The sequence below is a fragment of the Selaginella moellendorffii genome, unplaced genomic scaffold, assembly GCF_000143415.4.
Source record: "Selaginella moellendorffii unplaced genomic scaffold, v1.0 SELMOscaffold_69, whole genome shotgun sequence".
NCBI lineage: Eukaryota > Viridiplantae > Streptophyta > Lycopodiopsida > Selaginellales > Selaginellaceae > Selaginella > Selaginella moellendorffii.
The window spans coordinates 332,485-346,064 of NW_003314330.1; the positions used below are offsets into that span (position 1 = coordinate 332,485).

Genomic DNA, 13,580 nt, shown 5'->3' on the forward strand with positions numbered 1-13,580 from the left:
GAGCATCCTTAATTGAAATAAGATGATATATTGCAATTTTGGCCTAAACGACAGATCAAACTTGAAGAAATCAATATACTCTTTCTTGAGCTAATCAATCATTACAACACAAAGACTATCGAAGGGATCTAAAGAAAGAAAAAAGAAGCAAGACAAAAATATAGTAAGAAGTAAAGTGATAAAAAATTGAGAGATGAAGTGGAATATAAAATAAGAGAAATAGAAGAAAAATAAGAAAGTATGAAATAATAGGGCGAAGCCTCAAAGTCATACTTGGCATGATTGTGCTGCAATTAATATATATTAATGATAAGATCAAAAGTTACTTGGCACCATATGTAACAATTAAAGCTCAAGTGTAAGATCACTCGTATGTATAGTTAGGCCTAGCTCAACCTGCATATATGTATGTGTACAACTGTTGCCATAGAAAATGAAGATTGCCTCTACCACATAATATAATTATAAATAACAATATATAGCAATAAAAGATGAATTTGAGTTTGTATTAACCAACATGCAAAGAATGAGCTTTGAAAGTAAATATTATATGAACTAATGTTGAGTAAACCCTTTAATGGTAATTTTAAAATAAAGATGGAAGGATCACTGATTTATTTGAGTAAGGGCTCTTCACTACTTATGTATTTGTTTCCCAAAAAAACATCTATGTTAAGCCATTTCAGTATAACAACATTAATATGACATTTTTGACATCAAAGCTTCCACCCAAAAAATAAAAGATGCCAATATAGAAAATGTTGGCAACACTGATATATGAGGCCAATTTTGTAATAACAAATATCACGGCCACAACCATATCCTTTTTGTCCTTAAACATAAACAACAACAATGTTAAATTTTATTAAAAAAGGATCATCTCTCACAAAACATATATGTAATAACAAAAGGAGAAATGATATTTTATAGCATTGTATCAATTAAAGAGCATCAAGTTACAATTAATGTATGTGGAAGGAATTGTACCACATATTATGAATAATGCTATCAATTGAGTTTAATTGTTTTTGCTGTATTTGTATAACATCAAACAACTACATCAATTGCTACTCTAAAGTTAAAGAAAAAGAAAATTGCTACTTTACCAATAAGATAAAACAAAAAGAAACAAAACAAAAAAGAAGAAACTCAAAACTTATATAAATAAGAGAAATTTAGATAATACAAAATTAAAATCATAAATCAAAGTATTCCTCAAGGACAATTAAAGTTATTATTCACCTCCACCCATGTAAGTGTATAAAATATAAGAATGGAATACAGAAATATATATATTTAATTAGCTAACTTAAATATAAAAATGAATGATTTGGATTGAAATGACTCACTACACTAACAATAATATACAAAATGGTAATTATACAATTGGATTTTATATAAGTATTTTAATAAATTTATATTTCAATAAATTTTATATAAGATGAACATCAATTACCTTTTTTAACTGTCAAAATATTTAAACATTTATCCAAGTTTTCTAATGACTAACAACTAAAATTTTTCTAGGCCAAGAATAAAAATCCACGCCGCCCTTTACATACCACCAGGTATGCACATTTTAGAACTATAAGAATTTGAAGAATGTACAGATAACACTAGCTATTTGCTAGACATTTTTGCTTTTGCAAATACAACTCCTGCAAACAGTCCTGCACAACAATAGAAAGCATCTCGAACCATATCATCAAGAGAAAACCATTGCCTACCAAAAATGATGCTCAGCAAGTTCGGCAAGCTTGTCGGAACTCTAAACAAGGCGATGCCAGCAATGGAGAGCGGTATTTTGTTCAGTGAGCCCACAAGACTGTAAGAATAGTTGGTCCTCTTATCAGTCGCAAAACAAACGAAATTTACCTGTAGGTGGTGGGACTTGTTTGGTACAAAAACCACATAGATGTGAAGCTAATTGCCAAGCCGAACAAGCCACTCAACGTGATAACTAGCCAAAATGTCGGAAGACTCAAAATTGGCCTGCAAACAAAAGAAAAGGCATCGTTAGCAAAAAAGTTGGACCACGAAAACAAGCACTCACAACGTCGATAAGTACTCAATCTCGTTAAAAAGGAGAATGAGCACGAGACCAAGAGGCAGGGAAAGAGAATTGTTGAGCAGAACCATCGAAAACTCGCCGAGGTTGCCAGATTTCGTTGCTTGTTTCGCTGTGTCCATTACCTTCCGAAGTGTCAGCTGTAAAAACACGTGAACAAGAGAGATTATGTGGTGAGAAAACCAACGTATTACTCACTGAATAAGCAGCTGTGAGAAAGCAATTCAATATCTGCCAAGCGTATCCAACTCCGTGGAAAGAAAGATCGGTGAAACCTCCAGCCACAGCAGAGAGAACCTTCATTACTACAAGTTAGGATCTCAGCGTTTTTGGTGAAGAGTGCAGTCTAAAAAGCAAGTACCATAAGTAATAGAGAGCCCCAGACTTTCCGATTGTGATGCTTGCCGAAGAGATACATTTCTCCCAGCGCGGTCACGATATTCGTCATGTTTTTTAGAATTGTTACCATCGCCACGTTCATGTTTTTCAGGCTGTCAACAGAAAGGATTTGGATAAACAACGGAGAAAAGAACGAAAATATTTTTTGCGATACCTGTAAATGCTGCTGACAAGCATGCCGACAAATATAACGTTCACTGGAAACCAGACTCGAACAAGCTTCCAGGTGATTGGCTCGATCGTTATTGCCCCCAGGCAGCTCAGTATCACGACTGCGATGACACTGATGAGATTCTGGACAAGAAGAAACCAGGACGTTAGTTTCAGCGCAGAAGAAACGGAAGAAAGAAAAAAAAACGAGACCTGATAAAACATCAAAGAAATCCCTGCATTAAAGTTATATCCAGAAAGAAGGTACTTGTTTAGCAAAATCATACTGCAAGAGGACGCACAGTACGCCAGTCCAGACACAACAGCCTGGTGCCGAGATTTTCGAGAATTCTTCTCATCACCTTCGACATCCAGATCTTCCAGAGCACTGGATAGACGACTTCCGGGAACAATCCTAAAAAGAAACACACGCAAAAAGAATTTCAAGAACAAGAGGAAAAAAAGAGCTTTAACTCACCTTGCCGAATGCGCTCGTCTTATACCTCCGCGAGGACTATTTGGAACTCCATTGACGGGATTGGATCCATTCAGAGCAGCGTTCTCCAAATCATCGGCTCCATTCCTGGAAAACAGATTCTAAGCGCGAGAGATTGCAGCCTTGCTCACCTCAAAACCATGATTTGGCCGATCAACGAAGCTCTAGAGGCCTGCCGGCTCGCATTCTTCACGATCTAGCTCTACCCTAGGCGAGACTCGCGCGGATCCAATCCTTGGCGCTCCAGTTGACCTATATTTCCTCGCAACATTCTACTAAAGCCCTAATCCATGCAAAACGTGCTGTGTGGCGTGTGGAGGGGAAATCATGAAGACCTTGGATTGATGGTACGGTAGGACTTTATATTTGTTCCTAGTGGATGGAATTTTTGAGGGAATGCTCCAAAGTCAACATGAAACAATGGAGATTGTTGCGTAGCTTTGAAACAAGGTATCGATCAAATGACCCTCTCTTTGCTGGATCTGGCTTGCCTAGCTCGAAGCTCCTCGAAACTGGGAGATTTATCAAAATGCATTGCAGTGCACGAAACTATCTCCAGCAGCGAGCACAGGGACAGCAGTTATCTCTCGAATCTTGTGCTGCAAATGTATGCCAAGTGTGGGGAAATTGGTCGGGCACTGAGCGTGTTCAGACGTATGAAAAATCCCAACGTTTTCTCCTACACGATCATGCTCGCGGCACTGGCACAAAACGGGAATCTGGATGATGCCAGAGTCTTGTTCGCCCAGATGCCCGAGCGCAATGTTGTATCGTGGACGACCATGATCTCATCGTGTGGGCAGCTTGGGCTTGTCGAAGAGGCAAAGCAGCTCTTTGATCAAATGCCGGAACCGAACACAGTGACTTGGAACTCGCTGATTCATACATATGCCGTAACTGGGCATCTTTCTAAGGCGCAAAGTATGTTTGATCGAATGCCTGAAAGGAGTATTGTTTCTTGGAACGAGATCATTTCGATGTACGCACAAAGTGTTGAGGGTGGCAAGGCCAAGATTGTGTTTGATAGTTGTCCTGGATGGGATGTTGTTTCTTGGACAAGTATGATCCAAGCATTTGCCTTTTCTGGGGATATCCAAAGCGCTAGAGATGTGTTTCACGAGATGCCCGAGTGGAATGTGGTGTCTTGGAACACAATGGCTGGCGCGTTTGCGGAGAACGGGTACGCTGAAGAAGCTAGAATTCTTTTCGATTCGATGATGGAGCGATCGGAAGTGTCGTGGACAATCTTGCTGGGAGCTGCAGAAGATCTCGCAGAAGCAAAAGCCATCTTTGATGGCATGCCCGAATGGTCTGTCTTCTCTTGCACGGTGATGCTCCAAAAGCATGCCCAGTTCGGGCATATTGAACACGCCAAGAGCCTGTTTGATCAAATGCCCGAGTGGAACGGGGTGACTTTGAGCACAATGATATCCATGTATGCCTTAAACGGGTATCTCGTCGATGCCAAGCGCTTGTTCGATGGCTCACAAGAGAAAAACCTCAGCGCCTGGACAGTGCTTGTTCAAGGATACGCTCAAAACCTGGATCTAAGAAACACCAAAGCAACGTTTGATGCAATGCCAGAAAAGAACGTAGTTGCATGGACGTGCATGATCGAAGCAAATGCCCGATCGGGGCAAATACTTCAGGCGAAGAACATGTTTGATGCATTGCCCGAGCGCAACATCGTCTCGTACAACGTTGTCATTGAGGCGTTTGCGAGCTCCTCTCCGTCAACCATCCATTGGTTTCACGACATGCTGCTAAACGGGCAAGATCCCGACGAGTACTCGTTCATCAACGTTCTTACCGCGTGCAGCTGCAGCGGGAGCTTGTTCCAGGCGCGGGACTTTTTCGTTTCGATGCAGGGCGATCACGGGCTGCAGCCATCGCAACACCATTTTGCATCGATGCTGGATCTGCTGGGGCGGCTTGGACAAGTCCGAGACGCTGAAAAGATCCTGGGCGAGATGCCGTGTGAGGCGGACTCGGTGACTTGGGCGACCTTGCTTGCCGCTTCGAGGATCCACAAGGCCAACGAAAGTGGCGCTCGAGCTGCCAGGAACGCTCTAGAACTTGAGACGATCAAGCCTGGAGCGTATTTGCTAGTTGCCGAGCTTGCAGCTAAAACCATTTGATCGTTCTTGTTGATCGGATAAACGATCTTGTCAATCCATTTCTCAAATGCTCTCGAGTGACAAAGAGATCACCTAAAGTTTCGCTGCTGGATCACGACTTCTTCTTGGTGTCTGACCCCGAGTATTTCCTGTCGAAGTAAGCTAGCTGGTTCCGGAGGTGACCATTGTCCTCGAGTAGCCGATCGTATTCCAAGAGGAAACCTTCGCCCTGTTTCTTGAGAGCCTGGACGCTGGCTTCTGCCGCTCGGAGCTCCTTCGTCCTGCCCTCGGCATCGATCTTCATGTTCTCGAGCTTGGCTCTCAAGTCGTTGATCGTCCCATCCTTTGCAGCGGAATCGAGATTCATCCTCTCCATTCTTGCGCGCAAGTCACTGACAAGGTGTTCCAGGTGATCAAACTCCACCTGTTTTTGTTTAAGCTGGAACTTCTCATTCTCCGAGGTCTTGAGCTGGAGCTTGAGCAAACGCAAGGTTTCTCTCAGTGGCTCATCCTGGCACACGATCCTGTGGATCTGGCGAATCACTATCGCCACGAACAAACTCGATCCTACAAAACATACAGATTAGAAACTCTTGCAGAGGAAAAAATTTTTTTTTTTGACTCTCGATCTTACCAGTTAGAGCCGCCAAAGCGCGTTGATAGTGGAGATCTACCAAAGACGCTGTGCGCATTCTAAACACAGCAGTAGCAAATGCAATAGAGAGATACCCGATGATCAAACGAGAAAGAGCTCGCCCCTTCCCGATCACGAAGATTCCAACGCACGATCCAGCGGCGCGACTGAGAGTTGAGAATCTGCTCACAAGGAGCAGCAGCACAACGCATTCGATCGCCGCGAGCGCACTGAGCGCCTCCAGCATTTTTTTCCGTCCTCCCAAAAGCCCTAAGTCATTGTAAACCCTGGAAGCTTTAAAGGCGTACACGTGGCGGGCATCCAAGGGCAAACGAAGAACAGCCCATTCTCCCGCGTTTTATTTCGAAGCTTTGGCGCCCAGCATTAATAGGGTTTTGGGGTTCCAGGGGATTGATCGGCGATGGCGGCAGTGGCGCCTCATCTGGAGCGCTTCGGCAGGGAGCTCAAGTGTCCAATCTGGTACACTTCTTTCTTCTCTTCTATCGGATCTTGTTGATCACTTGATCTTCGCTTGTAGCTTGAGTCTATTCCAGCAAGCCGCGGTGCTTTCTTGCACCCATTGCTTTTGCAAGTAAGTATATCGTTTCTTTTTGTGGAGAGGTCATTAACACATTGGTGCTCTCAGGCCGTGCATTCTTACATCCTTGAAGGGCATGCCATTCTGTCCTGTATGTAAAGTCCCTGCCACGAGACGAGGTGAGCCATTGGGCCGTGCGCTTTTGTCTAGCAGTTCTAAGTTTTTCATCCTTTGCTAGAGGTGAGGCCTTCGCCAAAGATGGATAACGTTGTGGGAATTTATCGGGATATAGAAGCTGCGGTTGGAATCACACCGTTTGCTAGTCAGGATCCAAATACTCATGGTAAGGAGCAGACATGAAAGAAGATTTCTAATAGAGCATTCCTACGTGCAGGATTTCACAAGCAAACGAAAGGAGGTGACAATTCCCCTGAACGCGGAAATGCCACTAAGAGAATTCCTTCTAAGAAAAGAGTTCAGGCGCCTCAGATGGCCAGTTCTGGGAATGTCAAAGATAAAGAGAAATCTCGCAAGAAGAAACGTAAAGCACAAGTTGAAGAAGAAGAAGAAGACTTGAATCCAGTGAGTCTTAATGACTTTGAGAACTTTGAAGCTGAGCTTGCAAAGGAGAAGGCTTGGGAATTTGGACGATGCGAAGCTGCCTCTTCGTCGAAACTGCAAAAGACTGCTGAACATAATACTGCGCAACGGGAACTTCCTCGACAAAGTACTCCTCTTGCTCCTTTCTTCTGGCTCTCCTCGCAAGATGATCCACAGATAACGCAGACACATCCATCGCCGGATATTGCTGCAAATCGCCCTTCGTTCAGCGACCTCAAAAGCTCAGAGCATCACTCAAGTGAACAAGATATGGTAAGAGATGCTTTTATTTCCTGCTTAAGTAACACGGATCGTGCAGGAAGACGTATCAAAAGGTCATGGAGCGGATTCTGATCCATTTCTTTGGACTCAGCGTGCATGCTCTCCCGAACTTGAAGGCAATGCTCACGACGATATGGTAAACTTCGTTAGTTCGACGCTCTTGTTTTTCGGCCTTACTCACGTGTAATGTAGATGAACTTGATCGTGGAGGATTCACAAGAACTTGATCCTTATCTTCCTATTAAGCAGTTTTTAGAAGGTGACACAGACTCAGGAAAAAGCGTGATTAGAAGAGCACGCGTGGATCCTGTCAAGGTTGAAGTTCCTTTTGACAAGATTCCTTGGACGGAGAAGCCGCATGCACCTGTATCAGAAGGTCCACCAAAAGAAGGCGATGTTAAGCCAGTTCGGTCTCCTGCAAAGAAGAGAAACAACAGGATAAGTAAAAGTCCTGTGCGTCAAGCTGGTAATGGTACTGTACAAGAACGCGAAGTTTCTCCCCGGAAATCTGGAGAGGCTGTTTGTGCATTCTGCCAGCGTGCAGGCGATTGTTCTGTAAGAAATTCGCCGTTTTGAGTTTTTTAGAACTGATTGTCCGGATGCAGGTTTGTGGAGACCTGATGGCTTACAAGAACGGTCTTCTTTTTCCAAGAAATAGCGGTGCCAAAAACGTTGTTCACAAGCTTTGTGCTGAATGGTATGCTTTTCTTTTCTTCTGTTTACTTGTTAGATTCTATGTTTTCTTCAGGGCACCTAAAGTCTACTTTATTGGCGATGAAAATGAAAACAAACTGCAAAATTTGGAGTCAGAAATTTTCCGGGCCCGGAAGCTTAAGTGTAAGAGCTGCAAGAGAAAAGGTGCAGCATTGGGTTGCTATTGGAACAGCTGTCGTAAATCTTTCCACTATCACTGTGCGAAAGCTGATTCCAACTTCAAGTTCGACACGGTATATGATTTATGAATTTCTTGGACACTAATGAATGGTTTCCGTTTGCAGACACGGTTTCTCGTGCTTTGTCCAGTCCACGCGACCGGTTCTTTTTCTGGGAAACGAAGAAAAAGCTCCTCAGAAACAAAACAAAAAACGTCGAGACCAAGGTAGTAAAGCTCTCTTATTACTCTCAAGCTCCAATGGATCATCTTGCAGAGGTGGGAAAGCCAACAAAGCAGAAGCGCAAAATTGTCCTAGAAAATATGTCTTCTGCGGTTCAAGTTTGGATACTCGTGACAAGGTAAAGATCAATTTTAAGGTTTTATACGCCACCTGCATAACTTTTCTCAGGAGCAACTGGCAAAGTTCGCATCAGCAACAGGATCACTCGTCGAATCATCGTGGAACCATAATGTGACCCATGTGCTTGCTGGTCCCGACGCGACTGGCGGTGCTCGGAGGACACTAAAGCTCTTGAGGGGGATTCTGGAAGGAAAATGGATATTGCAGCCTGAGTGTACGTAAACCACATTGAACTTCTCACACCGCTGATGAGCTCGATTGCTTGTACAGGGTTAACCGCCTGCCTATCAGCTGGCCATTTCGTAGACGAGGCACCATACGAAGCTCGAGTTGATGTACAAGGCAGACTTGAGGAGGGACCCAAGCAAGGAAGACTTCTTGCAAACTCAGAGGTCTGGAGCACTTGCACACTTTTTCTTGGCTTAACAAACATCTCGTTCTTTTGTTCAGGCCCCGAAGCTGTTTACCTTGCTAGACTTCTACTTCACCGAGTTTGAGGGGTCACTGAAAACGGACCTGGAGACCCTGGTCCGAGCCGGTGGTGGAACCGTGCTACATCGTCAGCCTGTCTCTCCATTGCCCAAGACAACACTGGTTATCTATCCACAAGACGGCAAAACGCAACGGAAAGCAGCAGCCTCGATATCCGAAGCTACTGGAGCCGTCGCTCTGGAACACACTTGGATCCTCAACTCCATAGCCGGCTACCGCCTTCAACCTTTGCGGTAAAGGTGTTTCTTCCTTTTTGTTCTTTACTTAAGCAAATGGTTTTTAGGGATCAACCAAATTGGGAGGAAAAGGAAAAGCTCTGATGGAGCTCCAAGACAACGATAGGTACAAGCTAGTGATCAAACTCCAGGGCCGGGGGAATTCCATGAAAACCAAAGTCGACAACATAGCCGAGGTGTGCAAAGCGCTGGGACGCTCGCCGGCGCTGGTGACGAGGTTCTTTGGCTGCGAGCTCGGGGTGCTTTCGAGCTACAGCGACGACACCAACACCGCCATCGTCAATGGCTCCCACGACACAGAGAAGCTGGCAAAACTCCTCGACAAATTCATTGCTAAGTATGTGCTGTGCTACGAGTGCAAGAATCCAGAGACGGAGTTTACGGTGGACAAGATGATCCGGCTCAAGTGCGCTGCGTGTGGTCACTCGTCCGAGGTTGATCTCCTCAAGAACGACGAGGTGGTGAGGAAGTTCTACTGTGGCGGTGGCGGCGCCGCTAAGAAAGCTACCAAGGTGGCAAAGGGGCCGAGCAAGAAGAACGCTCCAGTGGTGATTGCGAAGAAGGGCGATGAAGACGATCAAGAGGATGACGATGGAGTGGAGTGGCAAACCGATCCTTCGAAGGAAGCGGCCCAAGAACGCTTGAAAGAGCAGCTTAGCTCTAACCTTGGATGGTTACTTTAAACCAGCCCTGCGTTTAAAGTAATTAATTTTGCTTAATTTTAAGTTTAATTTAATGGAGAGAGTTCTTTCTACCTTTAGGTCTTTTATGTTTGTTTAAAAGAGAGATTTCCAGGTCGGCACCGGCGCTCCTCTCCTTCCTAGCCTGGCTAAAAGGCCGCGCGATTTTCTCGTCGATCGAGCAGCCGATCGCCGCCCAGCGCGGCCACCAGGTCTGTTCTTCGCTCTCGATTTGCGAATGCCGGCGATCTTTTTCTCGATTCGACATCCTAACCGAGGGCTTCGCCAATGCAGTGTGAGATTTCCGGAGGAGCTGCAGTACTCGCGCCTGGCGGCGGCATCATGGACTCGATTTTCGCGGATCGGGCTGCATCGTTCATCGCAGCACTGCTCCTGGCGGCATGAAAGAAGTGAGTGAGAAATGCAGCTTAGCTGGGATCTGTGGCGGACCAGCGGTGAGATGAGACACGACAGGGGATGCGTCTGGTGGCGTCGGAGCTCGCGAGGCGTGTAGCAGGCGATTTAAGACAGGGAATTTCCATGTCGGCGGTGACGAGCAAGAGAAAGGTCCACTGGAGATGGAAGTTACTGGCTTACGCGTTCTTCCTGGCTATGGCGTCGTGTCTTATCTACATGACCATCCTGGTGCCGCAGTTCCTCAAGCCCAGCCTTCTCATCTTCGACGGGTTTTCCAGCATCGACGAAAGCTATAAGAACGCGCACGAGCAGTATGAAGTGAGCCGCCACCACCATGAAGGGCCGGGACAGATCAGAGTTTCTAAGCCGGAGAGGCAAGCTTCTAAGGAAATGTCACTCGTCCAGGATGATGTTTACAAGTGGTACTCTGGCTTGAATCCACTGCTCCGGAAGACCAACAAAGGGACGAGCTTTATCATCAAGCAGCCCAGGCAGGCACTCAAGCAGTGGATGGGCGATGTCTCGGAGCTCCAGCGTGCCGCGAACGAAGCTCTGGCTGCCGGGTCCGAGTCCTGGAAAAACGTTGTGGCGATGAGCAAGAATGGTTCGCGTAAAGTTGCTGAGAGGCCGCGTGGTAAACAGGAGTGTCCACTGGAGCGAACAATGACTAGGCAGGAGCTGGAAAATGCTGGGATGGCGATGGTGCTGCCTTGTGGACTCGAAATGGGATCATCGGTCACTGTGGTTGGCAAGCCTCATGGCGGACGTATGGAGTATGTCAAGGGGAGAGTGGAGAAGTCCGTGATGGTGAGACAGTTCGTGGTGGAGCTGCAAGCTCTTAAACCCGGCAGGACTGAAGAGCCTCCCCGCGTCCTTCATCTCAATCCGAGACTATCAGGTGACTGGAGCGACAAACCTGTCATTGAGATTAACAGCTGCTTCCATGGAAAATGGGGTGTCTCGCAGAGATGTCATGGATTGCAGTCTCAAGAAGATGAAACAGGTATGATTCCCAGACCTTGCTTCGTTTTTTCTGTTTCTTTTCTTATTGTTTCTTAAACGTCTTACAGTTGACGGACTTTATCAGTGCGAAGAGTGGCTTCAAGAAGGCACTGAAATTAAAAAGAGCAGCGGATCGCTGTCGTGGTGGAAGTCACTGTTTCAAAACGCTGAAAAGTCGGACGACTTGTTGTGGCATTTCCCATTTGCCGAGGACCGGTTCTTTGTTCTTACTATCAGAGCCGGATTTGAGGGCTACCATCTTATTGTAGACGGAAGGCACATTGCATCTTTCCCGTATAGAGAGGTTTGTATGTCCGTGTTCGTTGTTGGAACTTCGCTACTAATGCTTGGCGACAGGATTTCAGTTTGGAGGATGCAACTGGAGTGTTTGTCGGTGGACATCTCGACGTGCACTTGGTCATGGCGACGTCTCTTCGCTTATCAAACTCCAGTATTCCTTTGACAGAAACTTTGGAACTCATTCCAAAGTGGAAAGCACCAGTTCCGGCCAATCCAAGTCCCGAGCTGTTCATAGGAATTTCCTCGACGAGTTCTCATTTTGGAGAGCGTATGGCCGCTAGAAAGACTTGGATGCGTTCACCATCTATCCTTTCCGGTCGAGTAGTTGCCAGATTTTTTGTTGCACTGGTAAGAGAAGCTTATTTCGACTCCGAGCAGCTCACTGACGAGTTCCAACTATAGTGTGCAGATAACTACATGAACTTACAAGTCAAGCAAGAAGCTGATTTCTACGGAGACATGATCATCATCCCCTTCATGGACCGGTATGAACTTGTCGTTCTGAAAACTATAGCAATCTGTGAATTCGGGGTAAGCAACACGCTATGCATTTCCTTTACAAAGCGCTTCCACAGGTTCGCAACTTCTCAGCTAAGTACACCATGAAGTGCGACGACGATACGTTCTCTCACGTCGAGTCCATTCTCCACGAGCTGGAAATGACTCCTTACAAGACCGGACTTTACATGGGGAACATCAACCGGTACCACAGACCGCAGAGAATGGGAAAATGGGCTGTTACTTACAAGGTACGTTGGCTTTGATTCATATCTATCTAGATCAAGACAATGAGAATAATGGGACAATGCAGGAATGGCCCGAGGACGAGTACCCGTTATACGCCGACGGTCCCGGATACGTGGTATCAGCCGACATTGCGAATTTCATAGTGGAGCACCATGAGAAGCGTACTCTTCGCGTAAGTTTTAGAGAGTTTTTCTAGCTTTCGAGCTCTAGAGCTTTTGGAGAGATCTGGAGATCTAATGTGGAGCCTTTTGTGACAGATTTTCAAGATGGAGGACGTGAGCATGGGACTGTGGGTGTCGCAATTCGCGCTCTCGAATCCAGTCTACTACATCCACCACTCCAAGTTTTGTCAATGGGGGTGTGTGGAGGACTACTACACGGCACACTACATGTCGCCCCGCCAGATGGTTTGTATGTGGCAAAAGCTCTCGCGAGGAAAAGCTCAGTGCTGCAATATGTGAGGAGAAAATCGCTTTGCTCGCTCGTTCTTCTTTTTCCGCATGTAATTTTGTACGGCTGCGATGAAGTGACTCTGACGGTTGTGATTTTTGCGACGAATCGACGGTTTTGATCGTTGTTTATTTGTTGACTACCTTTTTCGTTTACTATGTCAGCCTTTAGGGTTTAGGGATTGTGCAAATTCTCTGAGCACACTTGACCAATTGAGGCTCTTGCAGAGTGCGAGCTTCTTCTACATAGATTATCCAAACTTCTATCCAGGGATCTTCCCCTGTTGATGACATTCCATTTGTTCTTTACCATTCTTGCACTGCATTCTTCTAAGTGATTCGTTTCTGATATTGTTTCGTTCGTTTCTTCCACACTTCAGTCGGAGCATTTCAAAATCCAGGCTCATTAGATAGATAAACATTTGTATAGTCACCAGACTTCTAATCCTTTCTCACCACTCCAAAACGTTTGGATACAGGCTGATCTAGCCTTCTTTTTTCGGGGACCCAGACACTACTGCGGAGTCCGCCAGGTTCACACGGACATGTCGAGCGAACTTTGCTTTAGGAGATCGAATTCGAGAACCATGGCGGAGGTAGTGCTGTACACGAGGTTGTGGCTGAGCAAAACGTGGTTCAAAGTCTGGGCGCTAACAAGATCAAGCCGAAGCCATGATCGAGGCAGAAAGCGAAGCTGGGCAGGAGGAATCGTTGGCTAACTCTCGAAAGAATCTCTAG

General features: G+C 45.7%; 6 protein-coding genes across 7 annotated transcripts; 4 read left to right on the top strand and 2 right to left on the bottom strand.

The window, feature by feature from the left end:
* Positions 1 to 1,430: 1,430 nt before the first annotated feature.
* Positions 1,431 to 3,376, bottom strand: LOC9653406 (GDP-mannose transporter GONST1). Its single transcript, XM_002985664.2, has 10 exons — positions 3,245 to 3,376; positions 3,096 to 3,200; positions 2,831 to 3,032; positions 2,622 to 2,761; positions 2,430 to 2,559; positions 2,267 to 2,365; positions 2,054 to 2,208; positions 1,876 to 1,992; positions 1,728 to 1,825; positions 1,431 to 1,670 (listed from the first exon to the last, which is right to left on the bottom strand). Exons 1-10 carry the CDS (start codon positions 3,253 to 3,255, stop codon positions 1,621 to 1,623), a joined length of 1,107 nt encoding a protein of 368 aa, XP_002985710.1. The 5' UTR covers positions 3,256 to 3,376; the 3' UTR covers positions 1,431 to 1,620.
* A 198-nt stretch (positions 3,377 to 3,574) lies between these two features.
* On the top strand, positions 3,575 to 5,251 carry LOC112340694 (pentatricopeptide repeat-containing protein At4g02750-like). The gene has a single exon (XM_024659529.1). The coding sequence runs from the start codon at positions 3,575 to 3,577 to the stop codon at positions 5,249 to 5,251; it is 1,677 nt and encodes a 558-aa protein (XP_024515297.1).
* Positions 5,252 to 5,263: 12 nt separating this feature from the next.
* Positions 5,264 to 6,169, bottom strand: LOC9653482 (B-cell receptor-associated protein 31). Its single transcript, XM_002985665.2, has 2 exons — positions 5,865 to 6,169; positions 5,264 to 5,797 (listed from the first exon to the last, which is right to left on the bottom strand). Exons 1-2 carry the CDS (start codon positions 6,109 to 6,111, stop codon positions 5,343 to 5,345), a joined length of 702 nt encoding a protein of 233 aa, XP_002985711.1. The 5' UTR covers positions 6,112 to 6,169; the 3' UTR covers positions 5,264 to 5,342.
* An 87-nt stretch (positions 6,170 to 6,256) lies between these two features.
* Positions 6,257 to 9,373, top strand: LOC112340721 (protein BREAST CANCER SUSCEPTIBILITY 1 homolog). Of its 2 annotated transcripts, XM_024659608.1 has the most exons (15): positions 6,257 to 6,344; positions 6,403 to 6,456; positions 6,511 to 6,581; positions 6,641 to 6,745; positions 6,797 to 7,275; positions 7,322 to 7,420; positions 7,477 to 7,839; positions 7,890 to 7,981; positions 8,033 to 8,231; positions 8,283 to 8,383; positions 8,433 to 8,517; positions 8,568 to 8,733; positions 8,790 to 8,911; positions 8,970 to 9,244; positions 9,295 to 9,373. In XM_024659608.1, the coding sequence occupies exons 1-15, from the start codon at positions 6,286 to 6,288 to the stop codon at positions 9,329 to 9,331; spliced, it is 2,307 nt and encodes a 768-aa protein (XP_024515376.1). In that variant the 5' UTR covers positions 6,257 to 6,285; the 3' UTR covers positions 9,332 to 9,373. The 2 variants fall into 2 exon arrangements, with proteins under 2 accessions (XP_024515376.1, XP_024515375.1); XM_024659607.1 differs by having other exon boundaries at positions 7,890 to 8,231.
* LOC9653806 (probable eukaryotic translation initiation factor 5-1) lies at positions 9,331 to 10,332 on the top strand. Its single transcript, XM_002985566.2, has 4 exons — positions 9,331 to 9,708; positions 9,811 to 9,920; positions 10,043 to 10,139; positions 10,222 to 10,332. Exons 1-4 carry the CDS (start codon positions 9,331 to 9,333, stop codon positions 10,330 to 10,332), a joined length of 696 nt encoding a protein of 231 aa, XP_002985612.2.
* LOC9653483 (hydroxyproline O-galactosyltransferase GALT6) lies at positions 10,034 to 12,974 on the top strand. Its single transcript, XM_002985567.2, has 8 exons — positions 10,034 to 10,139; positions 10,222 to 11,347; positions 11,415 to 11,650; positions 11,704 to 11,994; positions 12,049 to 12,177; positions 12,222 to 12,395; positions 12,458 to 12,565; positions 12,651 to 12,974. Exons 2-8 carry the CDS (start codon positions 10,405 to 10,407, stop codon positions 12,852 to 12,854), a joined length of 2,085 nt encoding a protein of 694 aa, XP_002985613.1. The 5' UTR covers positions 10,034 to 10,139; positions 10,222 to 10,404; the 3' UTR covers positions 12,855 to 12,974.
* The last annotated feature ends 606 nt before the right edge of the window (positions 12,975 to 13,580 follow it).